A 27570-nucleotide genomic window follows, 5' to 3' on the forward strand; every position below is an offset into this window, starting at 1 on the left:
TATTATTATTGACTAAATGTATTAATGTATATTAATTAGTGATAAGGTCAAACAAGTTCACATCTTCTAATTTGCAATGTACATACATTGGCTCACAAGAATATTATAAGAATTAAAAAAAAAACAGTTTGCTATACATTATTATTTATTCTTGGACTTCATATGATTATATTAGGTAATTAACAAAGCCGGCCGTCGTCTCCGATTAGCGTTTATTTTCTATCGCAAGTAGAACGATTTTATAAGCTAAGATTTGTGCTTATCAGCTTCGAAAATTATTCATGATATGAATTTTTGCTAATCTGGTGATGTGGCACATTTCATATCACGAAATAATTTTTGTCAGATTTACTCAAAATCACTACATTTTTCAAATAATAAGTCACAAAATTCTTTTGAATTCCATTTGATTTATAAAATCTACTGAGGTTTTCAAAAAGAAAAGCTTTTGTGTTATTTGATGTGCCTAACAGTTTGAAATCTAATAGTGTTAGTCAACACTGCACAATCCCCTTTTTGTTGTAGACTTGCCAACTGATTGGACTCTTAAGCATGCCAACTTTTGAATAATTGCTTGGCAGCTTTCGTCTTTATTATTGTTGTGCTTCTGCGATAAACAAATTTATTTAGTTTCTAAACGAATTCCTAAAAATGAGAGCCATAATACAACGTGTCAGAGCTGCTAAAGTTACAGGTGAGGTCAATGATTCAGTTCAGTTGCGCATACGTACATAAACTTTATGAATTTCAACTTCCTAGTGCTGGACGAGCTAGTCAGTTCTATTGGACCCGGTCTATGTGTTCTGGTGGGCATAAAAGCGGGTGACACCGCCACAGATGTTGAATATCTGTAGGTAAATGCTGCAACAGTTGGTGCTCAACAAATAAGTTAATTTCTGATCGTATTTTTGCAGTGTTCGAAAAATTCTCGCTCTGCGATTGTTTGAGGATGAGGGCAGACGTTGGCAGAAGTCGACCAAGGACTTGCAATTGGAAATTCTGTGCGTTTCGCAATTCACACTATATCATCGCTTAAAAGGCAACAAGCCGGACTTTTCGGCAGCGATGAAAGGCGACGAGGCGCAGCAACTCTACAATCATTTCCTGCACCGTCTCCGTCAATCCTACGACGGCAGCAAAATTAAAGGTACTGAGCTATTATGTGCTTAGAAATTGATTAGCATTTAATATTTTTTTATATTTATGCCAGATGGTAAATTTGGCGCTCATATGCAGGTGCACATAGAGAACGATGGGCCAGTTACCATCGATTTGGAGTCACCAGAGATGCGACAAGAGGAAGAATGTGTGGACAAGTAGCTTAGAAAACCTAGCTATAGTAATAGTTGACCCAAATCTGTAGTCAGGTTTTATAATTTTATACGTCAAAGTGGAGTCCCAACCAAATATAATACGATAAATTTGTATATACTCGTATTTATTTATTGCTCGATAAATATTTTATTTATTGTTTATTTTCGCTTTCACATTAAAATATTTATTGTATTTTTTGCTATCTTTAAATAACTAAACTGCTGTTAATCTATTCAGATTTAAGATATATTTTACTAAATGCATTTCATATTTTTGAAGTTAATTTTATTAAATTTTTAAATGATTTTTTCAGACTTCAAAAATAAATTAACAAAGTAATTATGTGAACGTTTTTGAAATATTTTGTATCTCGAACTGTAAGTTTACCTTTAAACATATATATTCGAACGTAGAACAATTCTATGCTTTACGAGTAAAAAGCGAGGGGAGACTTTTTTTTGGATAATCAAAGGCATGACAAACTAATCGAGAAAGGGTACAAGGGTATATTAGTTTTGTGCGAGTGCACATGGAACACACAGAAAGAGGCTTGGTAGACCCCACAAAGTATATATATTCTTGATCAGCATGACAAGCCGAGTCGATATAGCCATGTCCGTCTGTCCGTCTGTCTGTCTGTATGAACGCAAGGATCTCCGAAAGTACAAGAGCTAGAATAACCAAACTTGGTATACAGATTCTCCTGAGCCCGAGAAAGGACGAGTTTGTTCATTTTTTCTGACCCACTCCCCCCCTATTACCGATTTTCTATAACTCCCGGAATTTTGAATAATAATAATAATAATTTTGAACTTAAATTTGGTAGTCGCATTAGGTTAGTGATTATATATCCGAATACCAAGTTTCATTATGATAGAATGATCGGAAAGAAAGTTATAGCCATAAAACCAGGCCCAATGCACACATACATACATATGTACAAGTACACAAACACGCATAAGGCACGATTCTGATGTAAATGTAAATGTATGTATGCATGCATGGAATATTTTATATTTAATTTAGTTAATTAATTAAATTAATTTAGTTAATTAATTAAATTAATTAATTAATTTAATTACTTTTTTGCGGGGTGGTACAGGGTATTTAAGAGTTGAGCCTGCTCGACTTTAGCATTCCTTTCTTGTTTTGTCATAACATCATCAACATATAAGCCCATATCTGGGCTAGTTAATTAAAGAAGCCGTCGGAAGCTTAAATTGCATTTTGAGTGAACCCTGAATGCAAAGGGAGCTAATATCCGGATGGGTGTAAGGTACGATCTTGAATCTGGGCTTTCCAGTATTGTGGCACTGGATTCGAGCGGCTGGTGTGTCTGTTTGGTTGCTTCTCAGAATTTCTTGTGGTATATTATTTATATTTATTTTAATTGCCCACCAATTAAAAAAAAAAAAAACAATTTCCTCATTTATGTACGAAAAGTTTTTATTAAACAAATGTTCGCTTTTAATTGCTTTTTTACATTTATGTGGTACGATATACGTATATGTATGTACTTTCCATTTAATTGTTTATGTATGCTTATGCATGTGTTGGTGTGTCGTATAAATATAAATGTAGTATGTATATGTAATTGTATAAAATAGGAGTAAATTATAGCATTGAAACTGTTCGTTTTTAGACAGTTGTTGTTTATTAACGTTTTGCTGGGAAAGTGCATTGCTTGCGGGGAATTAATTTCTTGTTCGTTCGTTCTCCGCAAAATATCCTCGCGGAATAATTCAATGCATCAAGGATTGCATGTATAGTATAGCTATTTAATAATTGGTATTAGTGTATAAGAAATTACACAAAATGAACAAATTAAATACACAGTACATTTCCTTTTATTTTAAACACAAATTGATGTATTCATGCAGGAAGGGTGTGTGGGTGTTTGGTGTGAGGATGATGATATAGATGTGGTAATGTGGTTGGTTGTGTGGTGGATACAGCGATGAGAATACTTAAATACAATAATTATTCGTCTCTTAGATGTGTGAGTTATCTATGTATCTAGGCATATATGTATGTATATGTATGTTCGCACTGTTTGTTATACGCTTTATATGCATTTTGTTAATGCAATGAGCTTAAAAGTTAGTAAAAGATGCAAACATTTGGCGTCGCATCTTGAGTTGATTTCTCATTCTTGCCGATAATTTTGAGCAGTATTCCTAGATTAAATGTGTTTGTGTATGGTGTTCTCCTTTAGTCCAATAAAATGCTTCTTCCCCCATTCTTGCTGCTCTTTTGGCTGTGCGACTCCTTCCCCTCCGATTCCTCTCCATCTTTGTTTCAACTGGCGAATTTTGAAGGCGATCTTATATCGTGTTTTACGTTTTTGCTTGTTTGGGAGGATCTGTTGCTGCTGTTGTGCTGCTGGTGGTGGTGTTGCTCTCGTTGCTGCATTTGCACATTTGCAGGAAACTACGAACGTTAAATTGAAGAACAGGTAGGGTGGGGGAAAACTCTAAAGTGGTATGGTAGAAGATATTGTGTTTTCTTTTTTCTTATTTCGTTTTGTGTGTTGTTGCTCATCTCATTCCTTGCAAGCTGTTGGTTGGTTTGTGCGGGGCGCCCATCTTACCAGAGGCCCGACGAGTAGCCGCCTGGTGGCACGCGATTCTTGTTGATCACCTGGTTGGCACCGTTCATGGGTGCGGGCTGCTGGTAATCGTTTGCACCGGGCTTGTAGCCTTCGCCAGTGACGGGATTTCCCTCTGTTGGGGGTGAAGAAACAAAATGGAGAATGAAATTAGATGCAAGTAGATTCCACTGATTCCTGAGAACTAATCGGATATCATAAATATAGGGGGTAATAAAGCCATTGGCGTGCTTCGTACAGCTCTGTTTGAATTTATCAAGGGTGAAGAAAAAGTGTATGGGTGGGTGTAAGGGGGGTTTGGTTTGGTCTCTTTTGTGAGGGATTCGTTGCGGTGCCTTTTCAAAACTAATGCGAACCTCGTGTTTTGAGCTTCTTGGGCTTTAGACCACCGACACCGTCGCCATTCAGTCCCAGTCCGGTTATGGGATTGCGCGAGCAATTAGCATCTTTATCTTTGTTAATCTTAATGCATGGAACGTGTTCCTGCTTCTCATAATCCGGGCACGGATTAAGCGGTTCCTTTAGATCTGGAGCAGAATTCATCTTGTCCAGAGAGTAAGGCAGTTCAGGGCTGGTGCCCGAGTCGCGGCGCGTTTGCAGTCTCACGTCCCGTTTACCAGTCTCAGTAAAGATATTATTATCTTCGGGAACGTCGCCGATAGTGTCGTCGATGCACGGCAAATCAATGTCGAGTACGTCCGGTGGGGGAATAGGCTCGGCACTTGGTATGGGCGTCAAAGGGCAAATGGGATCACGTTCAAGTCGCGATGATTCCTGTACGATCGGAGCTGTTGCTACACGTTTGATTGGCGTCAGGGTTTGTGGGCGGAGCGGGACAGGTGGTTTGGGTTATCTCAGGTTAGATTGAAAGACTTAGTTGGTTTGCATACTTACTGCTCATATTGCGGAAGACTGGTGCCAGAAACGAGTTTTGTTTAAGAGACAATTTACGAAGAGAATATTTATGGATTTTCGTTAGTTGGTTGGTTGTTGGTTTGATCGATTAGTCGATCGGAAAGTAGGAAATGAAAGCAATAGAACCGAAATTAAATAATCGTATAGAAAATAAGGAATTAAGTTTTTGAAGACGACTTTTGGATAAATTGTTTCAGAATTCTTAGATGTGTTCGGCCCGACTTTCGAGCTACAACTGAAACTTTTCAATAAGGATAGCATTGACAAGCGCTTGGAGTTAAGAGAATAAAACCAATGGCTACTGTTGTGAGTCTATTTCTAGCTTAAAGTATGTACAAATTTGGTTTATTGCGGGGAGTTTGGTTCAAAAGCATGCCAGGTATGCCAGAATAAACAACCGAAACGAATGCTAAATAGTGTTACCCACCTGATCTTGAACCACCGTTCATTTTGAGATTCTCAGTTGAAGACGATACGGACGAGGACGCCGATGATACCGAACCACTCTTGCCATTGTAGTGTCCATTGCCATTGGTCAGCAACTGTTGTGCGGCCTCAGTGCTCTGACCAAACGGAATGTTGCTCTTCATGTGGTTCTTGGCTGGCGTAATGGGACGTGTCGGCTCACCAAATAGACGTGAATACGAATCAACGTTCTTCTGAGCCCGACGCGGTGCATCACCTGCTCGATCACAAAGGGAAAAAGAAAATGTTTGGGTTTTGCAAAGGGCACCAGAACAAAAACCACAGACAAATTACAGATTAGTAAATGTTCGATGTGATATAATATAGTACAGAAAATAGAGTTGTATTGGTTATAGCATCATTGTATTAAATAAAACGATTGTGTATTGGTAAGGGTGGGTCCATAAACATATTAGTGAGTGGTTTCGCAGTTGGGTAGATTTCTGATTTGTCGATTCACAGCAACCTCAGTAGTGAATATTATTAGCTGATCGTGATAATAATATTGACATAATTATTACTACACTGATAATGGTCAGCAAGATGTAAACAGAAAATGGTCACTGATATTGCATAACATTTAAGTCATTATTTAAGGGATTCTGATTCTATTTCACCAAATAGCAATACTTAGCAGTAATGTGAAGTTGAAGAGGAACAGCTCTGTTAAGGAAATGTCATTATGCTTCAATAGAGCACTTCTCTTTAATGCATTTGGTGTAAGGTAGCTAACAGCTGCATTAACAGCTCATTACGAGGCAAGGCTTTACATTTTTGGGCGGCATCAGTGATTGCCTTTCGTTGTAGCTATTGGCGTTTTGTGAACGGGGAACGGACAAGCTGTTGCCCATTTGTAATGGCTTTAAACGAATAGCCATGAAATGGACTTTTGTGTAACGATATTGCCCCAAATGAATCTTGCACTGCGCTTTCCTCGTTGCTTTTATTTCGGGGAAATTCAATAGGTTTGCAGCGCATACCAAAAATGCAAGCTGCGAGAAATTGTTCAGCAATTGGTGCTCGCTCTCACCTCACTGAACGATCGAGATCTCATTCTCGCACGTTTTGATATGTTTATCGTTATGTGCGGTATAAATCAGAGAATTGCATGCGAATTATAGAATCCACATCGATACACGACACATAAATTGGCGGCTGCTTGTGTTTTGGCTCTTTCACTTTGGCGTTAAATTAACGCAGTATTAATAGTGCCTATAAATAATTTTCTCATTGCGACATGTCTGAACTTGTTTCTGCAGTTTGCGGCGGCCTTTTGATTTGCTTAGAGAAATGCTAGCTTATGTTAACAGTGCACAGTTAACATTAACAGAGTGCCGAATACTTTTAACATTGTGCCAAGCTTTACTGTTAGAAACGTGTTGCGTGTTCGAGTAGGGTGTGTTGTTGTTGTTGTTGGAGCAGTTGTTGTTTATATACAAAGGATGTGCAACATTTGCAAGGTTTAATTAGCAAATTAAAAGAAAGGAAAAACACAGAACCCAAAAATGCTAAGTAAAATTAAAAAGTTTGCATTTCAGTTTCTTTGCGCTCTTTTTTTTCGTATATACCAATGAAATAGAATCTGTGAGCTCCTTGTCGTACTGCAATGAAACATTTCAAAAGAAAAGAAAGAGAGAGAAAGAGAGAAAAAAGAAGAAAAAGAAAACAATACACATACAATTACAAATGCGACTATTAAATGCTATGACTAGAGCAATAAACAAACTCGTATTAACTTTTTACACAGACGGGAGGTGAAATGTATGGTTGAAATTTTAGAGTAAATAAGGGGTTCTCTTCAGGATACTGTTACGCAAGATATTGAGACTGTAGCTGTAGAAGAGTGACTTACAAAATGTTTTGTCATACAAAATCCTTCCATACCTACTCCTAAGTACTCGTACGTCAATTTCTCTATCAATCATCAATTTTTCTATTAAGCTTATTAAACTAATTCCTAAAGCATTTTCTGGTATTGAAAACTTTAAAGACTTTAAAAACATATATATAGGTACTGAATGGGGTTTTATTGACTTCAAAGATGGTTCGATAAACGACCAACTATCAAGGATCCAAGTAGTTTCTTTAGATTTGTAATACACATGTTCAAAAGCTAATTTTATCATCCTGGTATCTAAGAACAACTCACAAGTTTTGTCATATTATAAATTTACATTTATTCTTCAACATTGAATAATGTTCATTCTACTTTGAAAATCAACAGCAAACTTTTCTCTTTGGGGTGTTTGGACATGTCTTGGGGGTATGTTTTGATTGATTTAAGGTATCTAAGATGTTTTTTTTTTATATGTTTAGCTGCTCTCTTTTTCATAACCTGTAAAGCGTTTTGGTCTAAAATAAAAATGAAAACTTTTAAAATATGTTGTTGAAAAAGCAGCTGAAGAAGCTTAGATTTTAGCTGTCTTATGGATAGTACGAGACAACCTTTTCATACATAAATAAATGTACAATTTGAACAGAGATATACATAAATACATATAGTTTATTACGGCATAGTATACGAGTATATAGAGTTAACATCAAAATTGCTGGCCAACTTACCGTTGTTCTTGACGGCGCTATCCTTCTCAGCCGAGAATATGTTTGAGGCCATGCGATTCTTCACATTGCGCGGTGTTTGGGGCATATCGGAGCCAAAGATGTCGCTCGAGCCGCCACCTGGGGGTCTCAGTACCCTGCAAAAAACGGCAAAAGAAAGAAAATTCTTTAGTGAGAAAAGTGGCACAACAGCAACAACAATAAAAAGACTTAAATTTGCACATAATTAATGTTCACGCTCTACTCCACGCAGAACGTACAATGGATGGATGGATGATACTCGTCTCGGTTTTGGGCCGTCTCCTATACATACTGTATACATATATAATTTTTTTTGTTGGGCACAATGTTGCGCGGCAAATTAGCTTTGAAAAATTGCTTCATCTTTTGCACTGGGCTGAGCGAATTCCAGAGAAATGCATTTCAAGTGTGTCTAATAAGCATCAAGAGCAAGTTTTTTTATTCATCATTTTTTTTTCGTTGCTGTTGTTGTTTTGCTGAGGCGCGCCAAAAAGTCACGCCAAAATGCAATGCAATGCTGCAATTAAGCAAAGTTTCCGGTGGTGAGAGAGGAAGGGGGAGCAGGGGATTAAGTTAGCAATACAAAACGCAGTCAAGTAGCATGAAGAAAGCAATGCAGGTGAGTAAAAAAAGCATCGCTTAATGTTATGGTTTTGTGGCATTCAAAGTGCTTAGCAGCTGCGCAGTCAGCGTTGCGTAAAGAAACCTCCAACAGTTGCAGACAGCACATAAAGCTCCACCACCTGGCGGCTTATCTAAGTGGTCTATTGTTATATGCAGTATGCTGTATGAAACAACAACAGCAAATATTATGATTTGCAATAAGAATCACAGCATAGGTTGTTACTTTTACTGCACATTAGCTGCCCCGAGGCTCTGCCACAGATGTTGCACAGCTGCTGCTACAAAATAGCTGCCTGTCCTCCCTTTATCCCTCCCCCCCCCCCCCCCCCCCCCATCTGTGAGTCTTTCTGTCTGTCTGTGCGCTGCACCCGCTGTGTTTGCCCAATGGCTAGAAAAGCATGCAAAACCATTCACATGTCAACAGACTTGACCACGCAGGCGGGCAGGCTGGGAGGGGGGAGGGAGGTAGGCAGGCGCAGGCAGACAGGCCACTTTACATGAATGTAAAGCTACCTCGGGCTATGTTAAAGTCAACTACTGCAACTGTTAGTGACAACAGTTTTAATTTGACTCTCTTCTCTCACCCATGCTGGTGCTGGATGCTGGCGCTGGATGCTGGCGCTTAAGTAGCTGCATAAGCATTGACAGTTGATTGACAAGCGCACTTGCAGGAGATTAAATTATGGCCTGCAGCAGCAGAGCTGACTTAACAGAAAGAGAAAAGCATAACAACAAATATAACAGAGGCTGCAGGCTTTATGGCGCTTTCAATACAGTATTTGAGTTCGTGGTTTATCTTAGTTTATCCTAATAAAGTTATGGGGGAAAAATCATATACATACTCGTATATACAAGTATGTATGTACATATGCCATCTAAATTCATAATTTTTATAATTGTTGGTACTTTTTTAAAAATGTATTTCAAAATTCGTTCTATTTGGGGCTTTGATGCACAAAACATGTTTAGATATAAGAGAGAATAATAATACAATTACATATAGTAGGTATATAATTTTGTTCGAAAGTAGAGACTCTAGATAAGGAACTAACATTACTGTTGCGTTGAAGTTTCTGAGAATTATGATCAAGGAAATTTGTATTGATACGTAATTTTACATAATTAGCATATACACACTACTGTGCATGAGCGTGTATTCAATTTCAAGGCAGCTCAGCCACAGATCTTGACCATGTGGCTGATGGCATTGAGAAAAGTTTTATAGACATACTACTCGTACGCACCTGCACGCACTTTTAAGAGTCACTCAAGCAAATCTTATGCAGCTGCTTTTTTCTCTTTTTACTTTTCTTCCCATCTAAGCTTAGCTTTATTTGCTAATCATAGGCAACGGTAACAGAAATAACAACAACAGTAACATTTACCATTGAACAACAATGCAGAAAGCGAGAGTACTGGTAAAGGCATTTTGCCAACTCTCTGTTAATCATTACATGACGCTGTGCAGTGGCGCGCCAACAACATTTCATGTAATTAACATAATCGCATGTGTTGCTGTTGTTTTTTTTTTTCTTTCTTTTACTAACAGCCCGCAAAACACAAGCCATACGCGTCCATAGCATAACTAATCGCTGTTGATTACATTACAAAAAATCGCACAAAACGTTGCACATAAGGTAGGTATGTACATATGAATAGGCATGCAAAGTTAATTTAATTAGTCGGTTGTTAAAGTGAAAATATTTCTTTTAAAATAATTTGTAATAATCAAGCTAAAGAAATAAAATAGCATGTAATGCGGCTTTGAATATACTAGAATGCTGACAAAGGCAGAGTGAGAAGTCGTTTTCAATATCTTTTATTGACCATCTATCGGAATATTTCAATTGAACTTTCTTTTGCTTTTTATTTTTAAAGAAATCGTCTTATAAGTAATTGCTAATTTGTTTGCTAAATCGTCTTTAATCGTTAAGTCTACCTGTGAAGCTGTTAAGCATCTATAGCTTATATAAGAATTTTAGATTCCATAAGGAAAGAAGATTTTTATGTGAAGCTATCGTAATTTTAAATATCTGGAATATGTTTCTGGAATTTCTTCAATAAAATGAGGCCAAATTAATGACAAAATGAAACCACAGAGCGCGTTCTAAAGGTCTGCCAAGTCTCTAAACTGGAAATCAACTATCTAAGAGTTTATTCTAAATTTCATAAGTGAAAGAAATGATTTATATGCATTTATGCATGTATGAAATACCATATATTTGCAGTGGAAACTTTGACATATTGTTCGCTTTTATAGGTTCAGTGGAAGTCTTGTAATTCAAACTATAAACAATAACAATAGATCAATTCTTTATTAGTTTATACCTTGTTATTTATTTTAATAATTTTTAGGTAAGGTTTGCTTTTGAAAAATGTGAAGGGGGAATTTGAAGATATAGATAGTTATTTTAACTTTGATTCTAACAATTGAATTAGTTGTTTATTTTCTAGATTGAAATCAACTCTACAATTCATTTTTAAAGCAACAAAAACAGTGATGCGTTGTGTTTCCTCATCTAATTCATTCACTCTAGAAATGTGCAGTGCACTGAAGTTGCACTCCACTTGCCGTTCGTGGTCTAATTAAATTTTAACAAGTTAATAAAAATTTATGAAGCGCAACGCTGCCGCAACAGCAGCACACCCCAAGGAAGTTTACTTTCACCTGTCGTTGTCATCGTAGACATCATCAGAGTCATCGCTGTTGTCGTCGTTAGTTAAACACAAATATGTCACGCACAAAAGAATTTTACAGCGCACATAAAATGCACACGACGTGAGCCAAATGCACTCCAAAAGGCCGTGTATTACTTTCTAATAAGTCGAAAAAAAGTAAGAAAGAAATGAATTATGTGGAACGCCACTGCCGCTGACTGTGTGGCGGTGGCAGGCACGCCTGTTCGGCTTCCTGTGCCCAGCCCCCAAAAACGGAGGCAGCAGAAAACTGCAAGCGAGTGCAGGAGCGGAAGTGCTGTGCGCTTTGCTCCCGGCACGTGAGCGCCTAATTAATTAAACAGCATGACACATGGGCCGAAAAGAAAAGCGGCCTGTGTCAGTGTATGTCTTTGAGGTTTTCCCAACACGACTCACAGCGGCAAACACAAAGACCACGAGATGCAGCGCTGGCAGGCGTCTTGTGACAAGTGTGTGAACTTTGTGGAGAGACTGTTGCCTCGAGAAGACATTTACTAACCAGCCAGCTAACCAAGCTTGTCATGGAGAAATCATAACTGTCGCATGGGGACGGGGAGAACACTTATTAAAATGTCTTTAGGCGTAAGCACACTTAAAGCTTTCAGCTGTGCGTGAAATGTGTGCCATTTGTCAACAGTTTTCCATTTCTCGAAATTTTTTAGTTTTTTATTTTTGGTGTACTAACGGTTTACCTCGACATTTTCACGCGAGTACAAAAATGAAACAAGTGGAAAGAATTTCCTAAGCTGCAAATACGATTTTGCAGTTTTGTCAGCGTATGGCTAAAATGTATACTCGTAAAATGAAAAGCGAAAGCAGCGACCTAGTCAGTGGTTTATGGCTTAAAGGCTTGCCCGCAATTGGCATGTGGAAAATCTTGACCATCTTAATGGCCAGTTAACAAGTTGAAGATTAATTACAATACAACACAACACAACATGTTTCCGATTGTGTTTGTGTGCACATGACGATGTTAAATTTCCTGCCTGCCAGTCTGGTAAGGCGGTTATAATTAATGGCGGTCAAGGGGCACATGAATTGCAAGTTATAGACAGTTGCAAAAAAGGAAAATCTGTACATGACTGCTGCACACTGGTAGTTTTGATTAGAGTTTTGAAAAGCCAATTTCCACTGTACGCCTTCTGAAAGTAATATTTTGAACAAATGTGCTTAAAAAAAGAGGTCAACACCAATGCTATAAAAATAAGAATTAAATAGGTTACCCATATATTCGAAGAAAAAAAAAACGACGTTTGGAAGAGGAAGAGTTTTGTTCCAGAAGAGTTGCCATGAACACAATTGAATAGCATTTACCAACTTAGAGTTCTACCTTAGGTTTGACTCGTTTGTGGATATTGGACACTATATTAAAGAATAACTTTGGGTCTCGCCCCACGCAACAAGGTGTATCTCTGTTTCAATATAGAAGCTAAGCTCTAGAACAAGAACTTGAAGAGTGCCTTCTACAATTATTAAAATCCCGTACTTAGCTTGTAGTCGCCAATATTAGTTAACAAATAAATTAAATTAATAAATTTAAGTTATAGTTTACAAATACTGGTACAAGAGATACCTTCTCACGTCCCAGTTCTTTCCTTCTCCTTGTAAATGAATGACTCTTGCCGCAGTCTCTTGTAGAGAGTGCTCTATTGAAATTCAATACCTCCAGAGCAATGAAGTTCGGAATTCAGTTAACCAAAATCCATAAACAAAAGATAATGATTTTAATCACTATTGGGAGGTTGAAAATGCTGGGTTGTCATCCCGAATTGATGGTTATAGGTTAAATGGCCCAATAACTATGGCCTCTAAATCTTGCCAAAAGAGTCGTTCGCGTTCAATAAACTAAAGTAGCAATAACCTTAAGCCAACATACGGCCGGTCGTTAAGTGGGCGTGCCAGGCCAGACTGTTGTGCAAACAACATTTGCCTAGCAGTCGTTTAACATTCGCTGAGCTTTATTCTGCGCATGCGCGGCTGCTGGATGGCTAGCTGGTTGGCTGTTAACGCAAGGAAGCGACAAATTGGACGACGGCAATGGCGACGAAAACTGCGACCAAACTACGGCCAACGGAAAGTGTCAATTTGCGGCCTGGCATCCGTTTGTCAAAATGCTTAAAGTGCTTGCCTCACGCTGTGCCACAATGCTACTCTCCAATGGCCGCATTCAACGTGCCACAGGCCACACTCCCGCTGCTACCAAGTGCAACAACAATTTGAGTGTCTGACTGGCTGGCTGCCGAGCTGCTGCTGTCGCATGAGTGTCTTTCAAAATATGTTGCACATTTGATTTATTTTTTGCGTTTAGAGTTTTAATTACAGCCTTTTGACAAATCGCATTCGATAAAATTTTAATTAAGCCAGTGAGCGGCTTTCGTTAGAAATCGAAAGTGTGCCCACTTAATTGATCTGCGATTAAATGAAGTGGCAAGTGGTGAACGTGCACTTAAATGGATGATGTCAAGTGTTCAGTTGGCCAACAATATGCACTGGCATCGATGGTACTTAATTGATCCTCGTGTGCATTTCTCAGCCATATGTAATTGGAGCAGGAAGACATTCGATTTACACTCAAACAAAAGAGTACAAATGTGTTCACAGTTGAAACAAGATTGTCTGGAGAAGTTAACGAGAGTTACATTAATTTGAAAGCATAACAGATACAAATCAGTTTGTATGAATAATAAATATGCTTATGTGATTCATTTAAGATAGGCTTCAGGCACTCATTTCACTCATTTGTGAATTTCTTCCTGTGCCCATTCCTGAATCAAATTACACAAAGTGGAATGAGCTTTACGGCCATAGTTGACAGTGAGTTGACTTTCAGTTCTACAAGATATTTATAAGATTAAATTTTATGTACTATTTAAATAATTTGTGTTATCAAATATGAAGCTGCTAGGGGAATTCAAAAACTATATAGCCAGCCTACGGAGATTGAAATCAATTGCTTTCAGGGTTTTTAGGTTTCTAATAGAAACTTTCTATACACAAATGTTCGAACTATGTATTTTAAATTTTAAATGCTTACATTTCTTTCCAGAAAGCTCAGTCTACCAACAATAGATTAAGACAGTTATTTAAATAGGTGTATTTTTTTGGGCGTGCTTTTTTTTTTGCATTTGCAAAAAATCAAATCATTTGCAAACCTTACACAACATTCAACCAAAACGTGAACTTTAGTATGCCTGGGAAACTGTAAGATAAAGCCGTGCAGGTTAAGCTCGCATAGTAGCCCACGTAGTTCGCACAGCACGAAGAGCTACAAGCCAGTTTCCACAATCTGTAGACGATGCCGAAGATCGCGCCACCTCACCAGAGTGTAAGAGGAGCCAAAGCTAAGGAAAATATATGCACACTCAAGTGCCTGATTACTGTTTATGGTAATTGTTATAAAAAAAGAAGAGCCAAGTGTTCGTTGAGTTGTGCACCTGAAGCACAAACTGCAGTACAACTAATTAGAGCTCTGCACGCTGGCGCCGCCGCATAACAAGACCAACAACAACAATAAAGAGAATTGTAACAGCTGCCAAATTAGGCCGCTGCTCACCGGCAAAATGCTAGTGATTTGTCTATATAGAATGAAAAGTTGGTCTCAGGTGTAAAGCTGCCTATTAGAGACTGCACCACACACACACACACACAAACTCACGCACAACACCACTGGGGGTAGCAACAATAACTTTACTTTGGCTTCTTCTTCGCTTAACGGAAGCTTTTGCATTTTCCTAGTAAATTATACATGGGGTCCATAATTAGCAGGGTGAGTAAAAGAAAGAGAGAGAGCGCACTTAATACCATAGTCTGTACTTGTAGTCGTCTACAGCGTTAACATTTTATGGGTTAATTATAGTTTGAACTATTTTTGGCTTTAACAATGGAATCGAATGGGTTTCTGCAGCGCTTCATTGGCATTCAGTTGAGTTTTGAACCGTTTTAAAAGTTTGCGTGAGAACGTTCAACACTCGTTAAATGTTCTTCTTTCCTAATGTTAGCAATATTAATGAGCATGTAAAGTTTACAGTTACCTGACTGTTAAACTATACTGCCAATGCTATGCTGTTAACAAAAATGGGCATGGAAGGTAAGCTTTCCTTATAAAGAAACCACATTTAACTGAGACGTTTAGAAGTTAAACAGTGTTGGCTTTTTTTTTGTACTTCTTTAATCTTCATTTAAGATCTTCCCTAGATTGGAAAATGATTGCATTTTGTGATTACTTTGACATTTTCATCATGCTACATTTTTAAATTAAATTTGTCATCATCATAAAAAGAATTTACATTCATTTGCACGAAGCAGTGGGTGTCAGAGTCAGTCTTTCCAACCACAATTTACAGTAATTTGTGTGACAAATCGATCGTTTTCCAGTTTAGGATCGAACCACCAGCCTTTAACAGCTAGCCCCTGAATTACAACAGAAAAGTACAAGCAGCTGAACTCTTACTGTAAAGAAGTGTAAACGATGTGCAAATTCTGTTCAATTTTGAAAGTGCAACACGAAATATGAGCCTCAAAAGTGTGCTCCTTTTTGTGCTGTTGCTGGAAAGCCTTTCACGCAAGGAAATTTCAGCAACAACGGCAGCAACATTTTCCCAGGTATAGTAGTTGTCGACAATCGCCGGTAAATGACCAGAGCGACTGTGACAACAATGCGCGACTACGACAAAACCCGACCAGCGGCGGCGGCGGCGAGGGCGGCGGTGTTGGTGCTCCCTGAGGTGGTGCGCAGGTGGCTCGCTCGTTGGCCAGACAAAGTCAGCACTTCGGCCTGGCAACGGGCAACAGTGAACTGGAAATGGGCTCTGGCGACAAAAATTAATGTGTGAGCATTGCCGGAATAGCGAAAGGAAATGTAGCACACCGAGTCTTGAGTGGAAAACTCCTGCAGTAGATTTCTTCTCATCTCAAGACTCAAGTCTTTTGGGTAAAAGTTGTACACAAAAGTGATAGTTGTTGCTTTGATTTAGTTGCGCGCGTTTAGGGTATTTATGTTATTTTAATTGCAACACATTCAGCCATATATCTAGCCATTCATTCATTCATTCAGGTATAAGCATTCTCCGTACCGACGAAAATGGCCCAAAACGTTTAACACGAAAAGCCAATTAAGTAATAAATAATTTCACACTATTTTCTCACACACACATACACACACACACACACTGAAAAAGCCATATGCATGTATGTATGTATGTATAATGCATTGAAAAGCCATAACGTAAATAATATTAATTTTTTTCTTTCACTACCTTTTCCCTGAATGTTGTGGTTTGTTTTTTGGCTTCTCTGGTTGTTGTTGCTGCTGTTGTTGATATAACACTAGTCTACACATTGCAAATTTGCAATTTTGCACATATTTGGTAAGTCGCATGCAGCGCTACGACCATCACTACAACAACAACAACAATAACAATAACTACAACAACTCTGCACGCGAGAAAATGCATTACGTTCGAGCAACAACATATTTTTCCCATAATAGAAAAGAGTCACCATGTGTCTGCTGCCGGAAAGTAGTAGCTGGTGCCAACAACAACAACAACAACAAGTGTGGCATTTCGAATTTGTTTTTTTCTTCTTCTTAATGTATTTTATGGTTTTTTTTGGCAATTGTGTGGAAATTTTTATTATAAAATTGCAAATGTGAGGCAATGGAGCACACAACTTTTTCATTTGTTTGGCAGCTCATGAGGCGGTAAGTACGTGTAGTTCCTACAAACTTATATGTATAATATATTTGACCACGAACAATTGCATAACAAAGATGCTTTGAGAACTCTTTGGCGGTTTTTTAAATTTTGTAATATATTGTCATTTATATGCCCTTTGATCCATATGATACGTGTGTCCGTCCGTCTGTATGAAGGCCAGTATTTCGATAGGTATAAAAGGTAGCGTTACCAAATTTGGTAAGTTGTTTTTTTCTAAGGGAACTGCAATATCGGAAATCTTAAGAGCTTAAATCATTTAAATTTAACTTTAAAAGGGTGATGATTTTTAGTCATTTCTTAGAGTTTCCGTTGCTTTTTAATTTTCAACTTATGTGGACGTAGAAACCATCCGACAACCTATGTACATTTCTTATATTAGTTTTAAGTATTTACTTATTTTGTTATCTTTATGGGGGTATATACAGGGTAATTAAGAGTTGATTCCGCTAGACAAGCATTATTTGACTGTATTTTTGTGGAAGCGGCAAGAACTGGATCCGATAAACTCAAGGTTTATTTTCTTGATTTTAAAAAACACATCTTGTAAATGAAACAATAATAATAATGAACGAAAATGAAATTAAAACTAGTTTCGTAAAGGCGAGCGAATTAGTTGATTAATTGTTTAAAAAGATTAGTGAGCGGTTATTATATGCCATAAGCGGAAAATAAGAAAAATTTACTAATAATAAAAAACATTTTCATTTAAACAAAAAAAAAAAAATAAATAAAAAAAAAATAAAATATAAACCTAAATCGAAAATATATTTGAGTCTTCCAAACGTTGCGTTCAGCACGACGTCAAGGAAAAGTCTAAATACATTTCGAAAATGTTAAAGGACAACTAACAGCCTACTTGATTCTAGTGTTGTAAATTGTGCATTAGACAACACTGATTTACCCTCAACGAGGTGATGTTTTGAAAAGCATGAACAAATTTCCGGCAACTACAGAAATTCTCCGTTATTTGAGAGGAAGTTTGTCATTGGCTTGTGGAAGACCAACTGAAAGTCTTTCACAGAATATTTTCACAACACACTCGTACTATATATAAACTGCTGCCAATCCCTCAAGAAGCGGACTTGGAGATTGAATAACAGTACTATACTGGCATTTTATAGTCCAACCAGGCAAGAGACTCTGTTCGTGGCTGCTGTGCTCTGCACATGAAATTTTCTTTATTACAGCTTAAACATTAAACTCCTAACAACAACACAAGACCAACAACAAAGCAGCCCAATAAAAAGCTTAACTTGGTCTAAACAGTCAAATGCTTAACAACTAATTGTGGAGTCATGTGCGAGACTGCCAACAGTGGCGTTTTGTTGGCAACAAGTTAGCCAGTCAGCTGGACATGAGTACTTTTTTTTTTTAGAGCGGACGTTCATGTTTGGTTTGATGTTTTTTTTATAATGCCCCATAACGGTCGGCAATGAGGCATAATTAAGACAAACAACAGCAACTTTTGTTGGTCACGTTTATGCAGGACAAAGACTTGAGTCTAGAATGTGAGACTTAAGCATAAGACTTTGCTTGTATACTTTATTATATAACTCTTTTTTTCAGAGGAAACATACGGTGAGGTGAGTTGACCCGACGCTTTGCCAATTAATAACAACAGCGTCGGGGCGTGTCGACAGCTGTCGATTTGACTTTAAACGAAAGTAAGATTGCAGCAAGCAATGCTGTTTAACCTTCCTTCCTCTTACTCGCTTGCCCAATTTTCTTTTGGAGTCAACCTTTTCGGATTTCCTTTGTTTTTGTTTTCTTTCGATTTTTACCGAAAATTATGTGTATTGTTGTACTTTCTACAACGCCTCTTTCAAGTTGAACGCCATGGCTGATAAATGAATTTAAATTTGAAATTAATGGCCTGTTATGTTCAGGCCAGCATCGATTTTTCGTCGGATTATTTGCCTGCCTGACGTCAAAATCATCGTGCATTTTCATTTACGTTCACAACTCTACGTACAAATTTAAATCATAACGACAGTTTTCTAATTAACCGCCTGTCAAAAATTGTTTAAATGCAGAGATAAAAGTGTAGGCAATCGCCGCTGCCTGACAAGCCGTTGAGAAAGTCACCCGTGCTTGACACTCTGTGGGAAAGTGAGGTGGCGCTGAGGCTCTACACACATACTGTTGTTGGCCACATTATGCATTTCTTGGCGTGGGCAGCGCAACTCTTGTAAGCAGCTTAAATGTGGGCCAAAAGCAAATGACAAACAATTGCTTATGACTTAGGCCAAGTAATTTGGGAAAACCAATTGCAATACGTTTTTCAACTACGCAAGCATTTAAAGACTGTAGCTGCAACAATAAAGCCGATAAAGCTTAGACAAAGATCCTTAGTGATTATTGATTAGCGTTAGAAATGAGTAATGCAAAGCTTTAAAGTATTTTCCTTAAGATATACTTTAAAATTTAAGAAATTGATTAAACTGTCCTTTTTTGGGAACTGGCTCTATTATGCTGCATTCAGAAAGGATTCTAGTAGCTTCGGCAATCACTCAAGTAATATCAGTGAACTGTTTGAAAACTTGTCGCTAGTTACATGGTAGATGGAAGTCAGTTCTAAAAATCTTTCCAAAATAGGAATTGAAAAGGAGTCTGATTTAATACCTATGTATATGCGGATGTCTAACAATTCCCTTCAACACTTTTTCGTACTATATGGTCAACAAGAATGTAACTGTTTTGTGTATTTAATCAAATAAGGTAAAAACAAGAAAATAATGCTAATGTCGAGCAAGCTCAACTCCTTAATATCCTGTACCTCCCACCAAAAAAGAAAAAATGAAATTTTTTTTAAAATAACTAAAAAAAAAGTATATTAATTATGGAAAAAAACACGAATTGCGGGGGAATGGGGGGGGGGGTGTATCAGAATAAAAAAATAAACTTGACCTGCCTAGGGCTTATGGGAATCTGGATACCGAGTTTGGTTATTCTAGTTCTTGTACCTTCTGAGATCCTTGCGCTCATACAGACGGACGGACAGACGGACATGGCTATATCGACTCGGCTTGTCACAATGATCAAGAATATATATGTATACTTTGTGGGGTCTGCCACGCCTCCTTCTCCCTGTTACATACATTCGCACAAAACTAGTATAGCCTTTCACAGGGTACAGGCTATAAATATATGAAACTTCGTTTTCGGCAGCTGTCTCATAGCAACTACAATAAGTTGCAGTCAAGAATATTTTGAATGGGCTATCGATGTAAAGCAATGCTTTTACACAACTAAGCAGCTCTAGCTTTTAAGCTTTGAAGAGTGGAACGTGCATAATGCAAACAATTTGATGATGTTTCATCTTCATGTTTAGTTTACAATTAAACCATAATTTAGAAATAAAGACACACTTTTTGGTCCTTTATTTCATAAGGGAGCAATGCGCAATAATGTGTAAATCAGTTATGCTGACAATTTCTCTTGTTAAGGTGTTAGACAACAACTTCCACAGCAACACCAATTTCATGTTTGTCGCATCATTTACACCAAAACTTACGCCACAGATAGTGAGAAAAACAATTTGGAAATCGCCAGAAGAGTTCAGTAGAAAAACTGTCCAAAACGGTGATGAAAACAATTTGTCTTTGCTGCCAACGGCATTGCTGTTGTTTCTGTCTGCCGCTGTTAGCCAAAAATGCACAACAAGTATGCCAATTGTCTAGTAAATGTCCGTCAGTTTGGCAGCCAAGACAACAAACACAGCAATTGGTAGTTAATTTTCTTTTTGGCTGCCAAGCTGTCTGTCTCTCCGTCTGCCCCTCCAACTTATGTCAGCAGCAACGGCAACAACAATAGCAACAAAAAGCCGCAAACACAACGTCATGTTTCATGTTGTTGTAGGAGTTGCTGTGTAGTTGCAGCGGTAGTTGTTGCTGTATCTGTAGTTGGTGCTGCAGCAATTGTTGGCTGCAACGCTCGCCACATGTCGTTTCATAATGAAGTTGTGGTGGTCATGGGGGCTGGCTCTCTGGCAGCCACTTGCGAGGGAGTGGGGGAAAAAAGCATACAACTTGATTAATTGCAATTGATTTTTATGAGTTTGTTTAAGCCTCACGCTGACGTTGGCTGCCCGAGAGGCACGGCCCGGCCCACTCCCCAAAGCTGTCTGCCCGTTAATTTAATTTAAGTGCTGGTTTGTCCCTTGGCTTTGGGGTTCGGGTCATGGAAATTTGCGCGCCCTGAGGTAGCCTGTCAATCTTTCAGCCAAGCCACATGTGCACACAGAAATGCAAAGTCATGCGCTTAGGGTTGCCAACCGTGCGAAAAATGCAACTTATGGTTGTTCAAATTATCAAACAAATAATATGAATCATAATGATAGCATTAGTTTACAAATTGAAATAAACGATATGTAAAATCTCCACCTGAACCCACAAATGAGGTCAAATTTATTTCTTCGATCTCTCCAGCTACGGTGTTGTTCAGTTGAAAAAAGATAACTTTCAGTTTTGCATGATACCAAATATATTATTATTATTTGTCATGAAAATCAATTAAGGATGCTATAAACCGTCTACATATTACTCTCAAGTGGAATGAGAGTTACAAACCTATTTATTGTATTTTGTTTTCAACAGACGGATATATTATTAGAAAATTAAATTTATGTGACATAATTATAATTTAAATACAATTCCCTAAAGAAGTGCCGACACACTTTAGTAGATAAAAACCCATCACCATAAGGACGTGCCTTAAAAAAGACACGAATTGTTTTATATTCTCATATGTCCATATTAGCAGCATAAAACTATAAATAACATGTGACTATTCACAAATGCATAGCTCATGAAAGTTACAGTTAAAATGTTTATTAATTTATCGCAAAAACGTTTATGAACTGTCTGCAAAAATAATTAACTTGGAATATATGAAGATGGAATCTTCGTAGCGGAAAAATTCCACCACCAAAACAGCGTTACTGAACCTCTGCAGCGTAAAGCAAGTAAATGTTAGTTAACAGTGGTACAGTGCGCTTACAGAGTTCATGCATGAATTGAGCGGCAGGAGTTGGCAAGTGAAAGCGAGAGTCTTCCTAAACCCTAACTCCCAGCTTTTCGTGGCCATTGAAATGTGCAAAATCATCAAAGCATTAACAACACTGTGTTGTGGAATATGATGCAAAAACGGTTACCAAATAAACGATAAACAGACTTGAGGCTGCCGCTATTATAATTCTAAATCGTGGGTTTCAAAGGTTCGAAAGCAAAAGTTGCATTATACTTTGTGGCATGCCGCCAATAGTCCATACACAGTACTATTCATATACACATGCAAGTTTGTCTGTGTATGCACCTGTCTATTCGAGCGCATTGGAGCAGTCCACAAAGATTGGACAAACAGTTCCAGTTCATTCGGCTGTGCCATTAAAATGTCCGAGGGAAAATTATTTATCGGCCGAGTTCACTTGTTCGCTTTTATTAAGCTTAGCTTTGGGCTTTTCTTTTGAAATTTATTTACTGGTTTGTTTATTGTAGTTTATTGCTCGAGCGCATCATAAACTTATTGTTTTTTCTCTTCGCCAGCTTTGTTTCATTTAAATCGTGTCCAGCAGCACAGCAGGTAGTTAAACAACAATAACAACAATGGACAACGTCGTGCAACCACAAAACAAAAATAAAAACTTAATGAAAACTCAACTGAAGCACGAAAATTGTGTGCGGTTACATTAGTTATTGTGGTTGTGTTTGTAAGTGCTGGTGCTGCTGTTGTTTATGTTGTTACTATTGTTATTACTGTATGTTACCTTTTGTTGATTTCCCTAAAAATGTTGATTAGTTGAGTGCATTATAATTGCCGCGCATGCCAAAAAAAAACAATGAACAACAACAAAATTAAATAAAACACTGATGTTCAATTGACGTTTTGCCAGTGAGGGTCTATGGGAGGGGCGAGGGGGAGGGCCTACAATACTTTCTCATTGTGCATTCAAGCGAAGTTATGCAGTTGTCTGGCTCCCTGTTCCTCAATCCTCCTCCCTGCCACAATTGCGTTTTTTGTGCATTTGATTGATGGACGCCGCCAAAGTTCGTTAACTTCCTGTAGACTGTGGAATTCAATCAGGTGTGGCCATCAGTACAGTACGGTAGTTGTAGTTGTAATTGTTGCTATTTGCATTTGGAAATGCAATGCTTGTTATTTAAATTATTGGGAAATGATAGGCGCAAGCTTCAATGTTTTTTGTAAGTAATAGCAAGGAAGAACTTGAAAATATGAATGTGAAATGTTTCAGTAAAATCGTAACTCAAACATGGAAGATGTACATTTAAAACTTTTCCGGTCTATACAATTCATACTTTCCATCAATATTGAAAAAATCAATAGTAGTCGAAAATAGTGTAAAATACTTTCTTTTTGCATCTTTTGAAGAGATTTTAGTTATATAATTAAAAATGCGGAAAATTCAGGGTTTGAATTAAATTGAATCTCTGCTAATCCTATGCGAGAGCTAAATAAATAGCTAAATAAGTAGCTAATAAATAGCTCCTTAAAAAAGGAAAGTTATTTGGTGCTGAAATTGTATTTGTCCTTTTTTTAAAGCCTTTCAACAGGCTTAGTGTAAGCTATCTTCCATTTAAAAGTTGTCTTCTTTGTTGTTAATTACCAGATAAGCTTTCTTCTAGTACGTGTTGTTCGTCCCTCATAATCTGTTAAAACCAATCCAGCCACAAAATACCGTTAGCCGAAAAGCAACAAGTTTAAGCATCCTTAGCAACGTTCACTCACCAGACAGCAAATTGCAAATTACTAAACTAAAAGCCAGCGCCACTTAATAGCTGCTGGATTGACATATTGATGTTGGATTTTCTTCTTAGCAGGCAAGCAGCCTCAACTGCATCCAAAATTTATCGACAACGCATACATCACGGCACTATACGAGTACGAGTATAGATGGCAGGCAACGTACTGTTAGCATAAGGAAGAGACGACCGCATCGCTTTTAGAGATGAGCGGTTACATTTTTCTCAGGTAATGCTAAGAGTGTTGGGGACTATCTTCACGAGTTTCATTTTGTTGTTGTTTTGAGATATATTATTGAATAGAGTTCTTATTGTGAAGAATTCCTCACCATGTCAAAGGGATTGGAGTATATCTATTCTGTAAAATGTTATCCTAACATTAGCTAACTGCTTATATGTAGTATTAATGAAAGATAAATTTACATTTCCTTGATCACAGCAATAATGAAAAATATATCGAATTTTTGAACACTCTCTATCCTATGTTGCCTGATTAGTACAGATAAATTCAATGGATGTTATATCTGTAAAGGTTTAAGGCCTCAATACAGGTTTACAATCTTTAATTATGTAAGGCCCACAAATTTCGCCAATTAGCAGTCTCAGCAGATTACTCTGACCTTGCATCAGAGCATATACGAGCATGTCTAGAGGTAGAGATTGATTAAAAGTTGATGGTTTACTTTCTGAGTCACATCATGGTATATGATGACAAGTCTAATGTATAGTAATGTAAATATATGCATGCAACGTTTCAAAATTGAATTGGGACTTTTAAGTGCACGTTCCTGCCCATGACCCGTCACAGATGCGTAAATATCTCTCATCTCTAGCCGGTTCATTGCCGTTAGTTGGATTTGTTGCGCATGCGCGGCGGGTGGGTGAGTCGGCTGAGCTGGATGATGTTGCTGGTGTTGCTGCTGGTGCTGCAGCTGCACCACGCAGTCATTAATCAATGCTTGCAACATGGCAGGCTCTGCTGTTCGTCTGCTTGCTGGCTCCCTGGCCGACTGGCTGGAAGTCTAGGCGATATGCAAAATGAGCCTGGCAGCCTAGTGTTAAAACAACAGTTTAGCTTATGCAGATTTTGTCGCCGCCATGAAAGACATGCGGATGTTGTATGTTTGTTGCTGTTGTTGCTGCTGCTGTTCGTAGTACTGTTGCTACTCAAAAGACAATCAATTCAATGCAATTGAATTGCTATTCGTGCTTCTTGTAATGCTGCTGCTGCTGCTGCTGTTGACTTTCGGCTGGCCTCACATTTGGCAGCAACTAATTTGCATGTGCTGGCCGTTTTGCTGTTGTTGTTTCTGTTTTTGTTTTGGGATGGCTACTGATTAAAGAGCAGAGTGAAAACATTTTTGTTTTGTTTTGGCCAGTGCCTGCCTTGCAATCAGTTTATTTAACAGGCTCTTGACTTTGCGTAGGTGCCTGCCTGGCGAGCAACACCCCCATCTGAACATATAAATTGGCAGCGCCTGACATGCCAATCAACATCACACACACACACAGCACTCACACAAATACGTGTGTGTAAATATGCGTATATTTATGTGTGTGTTGTGTCTACTTAGATGAAAAGCGCCGTTCGAAATTCATAATTGTCATGCAGACACTGGAGCTTTGGTCGCCGCACAAGATTGTCAATTATCGATAGTGTTGGACGCGCTTGATCAATAATTATCGATTAGATGCAAAGAAAGTCTGCGTGTGTGTGTGTGTGTGTGGAATTGTCGAGAGGAAAAGTTGTTGTGCCGCCTTTGCATTTCATTTATAATTATGCGTATACCCTGCCTCTCTCTTTCTCTCTCTCTCTCTCTATGTTTATCTATTTGCCAGGTATATACTACATGCATTATCTTTGGCTCGTTCGTGCCCAGAATCGCTGACAGTTGTGCATCAGAGAGCGAAAGTTGCCAACAGGCATGTTAATTATTAATTGTAAACAAAAAGAGTACAACACTGTATGTATGGAGTGTGTATTACATCTCAAGATTAATTGAGCTTCGACGTAAAAGCGAAAGGACTTTCTAAAATATGCTAATTGAAATTGTTCAAGTCTGGTAAGGATTTATCATTGCTGTTACTTCAACGATGAGTTATCTAATTTAATTGCTTGTTAGTTATGTATGCCCTGATTATAACAAAAATCCAGTACTCGAGCTTTGTAGTGATAAACAATTGAAAAAATACAGCGATTCCTCCGGCAGCTTTATTTTGTTATCTTGGGTAGGGTGCTTTAATAAAAAAGAAGCTTACCTGTAAGAGAAAGAAATAAAATTCATTAGTATTGACAAATTTACTTTAATCCTACATACTATATTTTAATTCAAAATAATATCATTGTTATTATTATGTATATTCAATTTATTTCTTTCACGCGAAACGTAACTGTAATTGGACTCGACAAAAGTCAGGTCATATACTTTTTAATTTCGGATTTAGTTGCTTTCATAACACTGCAGCAAACATCGTTGCTAAACCAACTTAACTCTAAGTTTTCAATTAGATTTTCAAATTGATATTCTTTATTGATTTTTTAGATAGAATATCCTTCATAGCTTTCATTCAACTTCTAAATGATTCAACCGCTTTGCAACTTATGAACATTTTTAAAGTCAATATTGCCTTGCGCTAAAATTTTGTCTGCAGTCCACAGAGTTCATTGTCTGACCCGACCATGTTTTGGTCTACACACAAAAACGAAACTTGAAAGCGCACATAAAAGCTTGAAGGACTTCTACGAAAATTGTTTCATTTGCATATGCATTTTCATTTGTGAGGGTTGGCAGTTGTCTGCACGACAGAGGATTCACTTTTACAGTGAAAACATTGCCGGAAGTGTGCCAGGACTAACAACACAGCTCCCCACCCCTCACTCCATCAACCAGTTGAAAGGAACCCTCAACTCGATGCAGCATTTGAGGACGACTCTCATACTAGTTGGTGGCAAATGCAACTAACAACTGTGTTTGTGCAAGAGTCGACAGCACGAATACTAACAGGATGTAAAAAGCTTTTGCTTTTGTTTTGGATGGCTTTGAAGTTTACTTCTGCTCGAATATGCTGGAATTTGCGACATTAAAATATGGCTTGTGTTGTCATAACAAAAAGGGTATTACGGTAGTAAGGGGGAAGCCAATTTCTATGTTAGCTTCGCATATTTTTGAATTCCAGGATTCGATTTCTGCAACAACACTCCATCTGGCTTCATATAGCAAGTTTAGTATATCAGGCGTTGGAAAATAATTTATTGGTGAAAGAATGACTAAGAATGACTATGAAGAAAAAGGCTCAGGAACTGAATAAAATGAGATAAAGGAGTTTGATATCTTCGAGACTTCAGAGACAACTTCATCCTTAGAAGAGAATGAAGTAGGTGCAGCAAAAAACAAAGCCAGTAAACAACATTGCAGAAACAAAACATTTATAGTATGTAGCAAGAATTATATTTTGATTTTTTTTGGTAGAAACATAGTACATTTTTATAAATTCTTGTTTGGAATCTTTTATTCGTAATGGACGGCGGTTCCCATTCGTGTAAAAAGTTACAAAAGCCTTCAAAGAGTTCTTTTCAAGAATAGTTAGAATTGTTCTCTGCCCCTGTCTCTTAATGCAAAAGTTTCTTCCTTGTTCCATAAACTAGTTGTTATTCCTATTATTTCAAGTATTTAAAGTGTGCTGCCCCCCCGCGTAGCAAGTAAAAAAGTATGCAACAAATTTGCAACGATTTTCCCTTCATTGATTTAACAATAACAAGTGAGGAGGAAAGACCCAAATACCGAGCAATAACTACAATATACAGGATATAATATGCAGGATACAAAACACACGAGTATATGTTTATGTATATAATGTAATAAGTTCACAAGAAGTGATTTTTTGGCCCAAC

At 37.8% G+C, this 27570-nt stretch overlaps 2 protein-coding genes across 11 annotated transcripts in view; one reads left to right on the forward strand and one right to left on the reverse strand.

The window, feature by feature from the left end:
* Positions 1-581: 581 nt before the first annotated feature.
* Positions 582-1427, forward strand: LOC115625496 (D-aminoacyl-tRNA deacylase). Of its 3 annotated transcripts, none has more exons than XM_030520552.1 (4): positions 582-694; positions 760-850; positions 915-1147; positions 1211-1427. In XM_030520552.1, the coding sequence occupies exons 1-4, from the start codon at positions 652-654 to the stop codon at positions 1318-1320; spliced, it is 477 nt and encodes a 158-aa protein (XP_030376412.1). In that variant the 5' UTR covers positions 582-651; the 3' UTR covers positions 1321-1427. The 3 variants fall into 3 exon arrangements, with proteins under 3 accessions (XP_030376412.1, XP_030376414.1, XP_030376413.1); XM_030520553.1 differs by having other exon boundaries at positions 678-694; positions 760-854; XM_030520554.1 differs by lacking the exon at positions 1211-1427 and having other exon boundaries at positions 760-854; positions 915-1038.
* Positions 1428-3138: 1711 nt separating this feature from the next.
* LOC115625280 (microtubule-associated protein Jupiter) overlaps positions 3139-27570 on the reverse strand; it is an 87255-nt gene continuing 62823 nt past the window's right edge. For 2 of the 8 annotated variants that reach the window (XM_030520285.1, XM_030520284.1), the window contains 6 exons: positions 7865-7998; positions 6871-6903; positions 5265-5519; positions 4817-4834; positions 4279-4716; positions 3139-4037 (listed from right to left, as the gene is read on the reverse strand). In XM_030520285.1, coding sequence (XP_030376145.1) covers positions 3901-4037; positions 4279-4716; positions 4817-4834; positions 5265-5519; positions 6871-6903; positions 7865-7998 — 1015 coding nt within the window. In that variant the 3' untranslated portion in view covers positions 3139-3900. Of the gene's footprint in view, positions 4038-4278; positions 4717-4816; positions 5066-5264; positions 5520-6870; positions 6904-7864; positions 7999-27570 lie in introns of those variants that run through there. The other 6 variants (XM_030520287.1, XM_030520286.1, XM_030520289.1 and 3 more) reach the window with 6 other exon arrangements.

The sequence above is a fragment of the Scaptodrosophila lebanonensis genome, unplaced genomic scaffold, assembly GCF_003285725.1.
Source record: "Scaptodrosophila lebanonensis strain 11010-0011.00,11010-0021.00 unplaced genomic scaffold, SlebRS2 tig00000072-arrow-pilon, whole genome shotgun sequence".
Classification (NCBI taxonomy): Eukaryota; Metazoa; Arthropoda; class Insecta; order Diptera; family Drosophilidae; genus Scaptodrosophila; species Scaptodrosophila lebanonensis.